The sequence below is a fragment of the Palaemon carinicauda genome, chromosome 16 (genome assembly GCF_036898095.1).
Source record: "Palaemon carinicauda isolate YSFRI2023 chromosome 16, ASM3689809v2, whole genome shotgun sequence".
Classification (NCBI taxonomy): Eukaryota; Metazoa; Arthropoda; class Malacostraca; order Decapoda; family Palaemonidae; genus Palaemon; species Palaemon carinicauda.
Genome location: NC_090740.1, coordinates 111,052,603 through 111,055,102, shown reverse-complemented (window position 1 = coordinate 111,055,102; position 2,500 = coordinate 111,052,603). Strand labels below are relative to the sequence as shown.

The 2,500-nt window shown below is 35.1% G+C and overlaps 1 protein-coding gene across 1 annotated transcript in view; it reads right to left on the bottom strand.

Annotated features, from left to right (window-relative positions):
* The window catches only part of LOC137655491 (trichohyalin-like), a 4,227-nt gene that overhangs the window by 388 nt on the left and 1,339 nt on the right, over nt 1-2,500 (bottom strand). The window contains exons 4-16 of the mRNA XM_068389390.1: nt 2,434-2,500; nt 2,232-2,327; nt 2,027-2,125; nt 1,822-1,920; nt 1,626-1,715; nt 1,424-1,519; nt 1,216-1,317; nt 1,008-1,109; nt 815-901; nt 613-708; nt 411-506; nt 209-304; nt 16-102 (exon numbers count right to left, since the gene is read on the bottom strand). The exon at nt 2,434-2,500 is cut by the window's right edge and continues 17 nt beyond it. Of these exons, the coding sequence (XP_068245491.1) occupies nt 16-102; nt 209-304; nt 411-506; nt 613-708; nt 815-901; nt 1,008-1,109; nt 1,216-1,317; nt 1,424-1,519; nt 1,626-1,715; nt 1,822-1,920; nt 2,027-2,125; nt 2,232-2,327; nt 2,434-2,500 (1,213 nt within the window). The remainder of the gene's footprint in view (nt 1-15; nt 103-208; nt 305-410; nt 507-612; nt 709-814; nt 902-1,007; nt 1,110-1,215; nt 1,318-1,423; nt 1,520-1,625; nt 1,716-1,821; nt 1,921-2,026; nt 2,126-2,231; nt 2,328-2,433) is intronic.

Here is a 2,500-nt window from a genome sequence, read left to right as displayed (position 1 = left end):
ACATTTGATATTCACTTCAATTCTTCTTCTTCTTCTTCTTCTTCTTCTTCTTCTTCTTCTTCTTCTTCTTCTTCTTCTTCTTCTTTTGTCCTGTTTTTTAATCTTTAGAGGAGGACAATTTCTCCAGGATTGATTCATTTGCATTATACAGAGGTGAATGGCCTTTGATGCCACAATACTTGGCTTAAGGCCTACATTTGATATTCACTTCAATTCTTCTTCTTCTTCTTCTTCTTCTTCTTCTTCTTCTTCTTCTTCTTCTTCTTCTTCTTCTTCTTCTTCTTCTTTTGTCCTGTTTTTTAATCTTTAGAGGAGGACAATTTCTCCAGGATTGATTCATTTGCATTATACAGAGGTGAATGGCCTTTGATGCCACAATGCTTGGCTTAAGGCCTACATTTGATATTCACTTCAATTCTTCTTCTTCTTCTTCTTCTTCTTCTTCTTCTTCTTCTTCTTCTTCTTCTTCTTCTTCTTCTTCTTCTTCTTTTGTCCTGTTTTTTAATCTTTAGAGGAGGACAATTTCTCCAGGATTGATTCATTTGCATTATACAGAGGTGAATGGCCTTTGATGCCACAATACTTGGCTTAAGGCCTACATTTGATATTCACTTCAATTCTTCTTCTTCTTCTTCTTCTTCTTCTTCTTCTTCTTCTTCTTCTTCTTCTTCTTCTTCTTCTTCTTCTTCTTTTGTCCTGTTTTTTAATCTTTAGAGGAGGACAATTTCTCCAGGATTGATTCATTTGCATTATACAGAGGTGAATGGCCTTTGATGCCACAATACTTGGCTTAAGGCCTACATTTGATATTCACTTCAATTCTTCTTCTTCTTCTTCTTCTTCTTCTTCTTCTTCTTCTTCTTCTTCTTCTTCTTCTTCTTCTTTTGTCCTGTTTTTTAATCTTTAGAGGAGGACAATTTCTCCAGGATTGATTCATTTGCATTATACAGAGGTGAATGGCCTTTGATGCCACAATACTTGGCTTAAGGCCTACATTTGATATTCACTTCAATTCTTCGTCTTCTTCTTCTTCTTCTTCTTCTTCTTCTTCTTCTTCTTCTTCTTCTTCTTCTTCTTCTTCTTCTTCTTCTTTTGTCCTGTTTTTTAATCTTTAGAGGAGGACAATTTCTCCAGGATTGATTCATTTGCATTATACAGAGGTGAATGGCCTTTGATGCCACAATACTTGGCTTAAGGCCTACATTTGATATTCACTTCAATTCTTCTTCTTCTTCTTCTTCTTCTTCTTCTTCTTCTTCTTCTTCTTCTTCTTCTTCTTCTTCTTCTTCTTCTTCTTCTTTTGTCCTGTTTTTTAATCTTTAGAGGAGGACAATTTCTCCAGGATTGATTCATTTGCATTATACAGAGGTGAATGGCCTTTGATGCCACAATACTTGGCTTAAGGCCTACATTTGATATTCACTTCAATTCTTCTTCTTCTTCTTCTTCTTCTTCTTCTTCTTCTTCTTCTTCTTCTTCTTCTTCTTCTTCTTCTTCTTCTTTTGTCCTGTTTTTTAATCTTTAGAGGAGGACAATTTCTCCAGGATTGATTCATTTGCATTATACAGAGGTGAATGGCCTTTGATGCCACAATACTTGGCTTAAGGCCTACATTTGATATTCACTTCAATTCTTCTTCTTCTTCTTCTTCTTCTTCTTCTTCTTCTTCTTCTTCTTCTTCTTCTTCTTCTTCTTCTTTTGTCCTGTTTTTTAATCTTTAGAGGAGGACAATTTCTCCAGGATTGATTCATTTGCATTATACAGAGGTGAATGGCCTTTGATGCCACAATACTTGGCTTAAGGCCTACATTTGATATTCACTTCAATTCTTCTTCTTCTTCTTCTTCTTCTTCTTCTTCTTCTTCTTCTTCTTCTTCTTCTTCTTCTTCTTCTTCTTCTTCTTTTGTCCTGTTTTTTAATCTTTAGAGGAGGACAATTTCTCCAGGATTGATTCATTTGCATTATACAGAGGTGAATGGCCTTTGATGCCACAATACTTGGCTTAAGGCCTACATTTGATATTCACTTCAATTCTTCTTCTTCTTCTTCTTCTTCTTCTTCTTCTTCTTCTTCTTCTTCTTCTTCTTCTTCTTCTTCTTCTTCTTCTTTTGTCCTGTTTTTTAATCTTTAGAGGAGGACAATTTCTCCAGGATTGATTCATTTGCATTATACAGAGGTGAATGGCCTTTGATGCCACAATACTTGGCTTAAGGCCTACATTTGATATTCACTTCAATTCTTCTTCTTCTTCTTCTTCTTCTTCTTCTTCTTCTTCTTCTTCTTCTTCTTCTTCTTCTTCTTCTTCTTCTTTTGTCCTGTTTTTTAATCTTTAGAGGAGGACAATTTCTCCAGGATTGATTCATTTGCATTATACAGAGGTGAATGGCCTTTGATGCCACAATACTTGGCTTAAGGCCTACATTTGATATTCACTTCAATTCTTCTTCTTCTTCTTCTTCTTCTTCTTCTTCTTCTTCTTCTTCTTCTTCTTCTTCTTCTT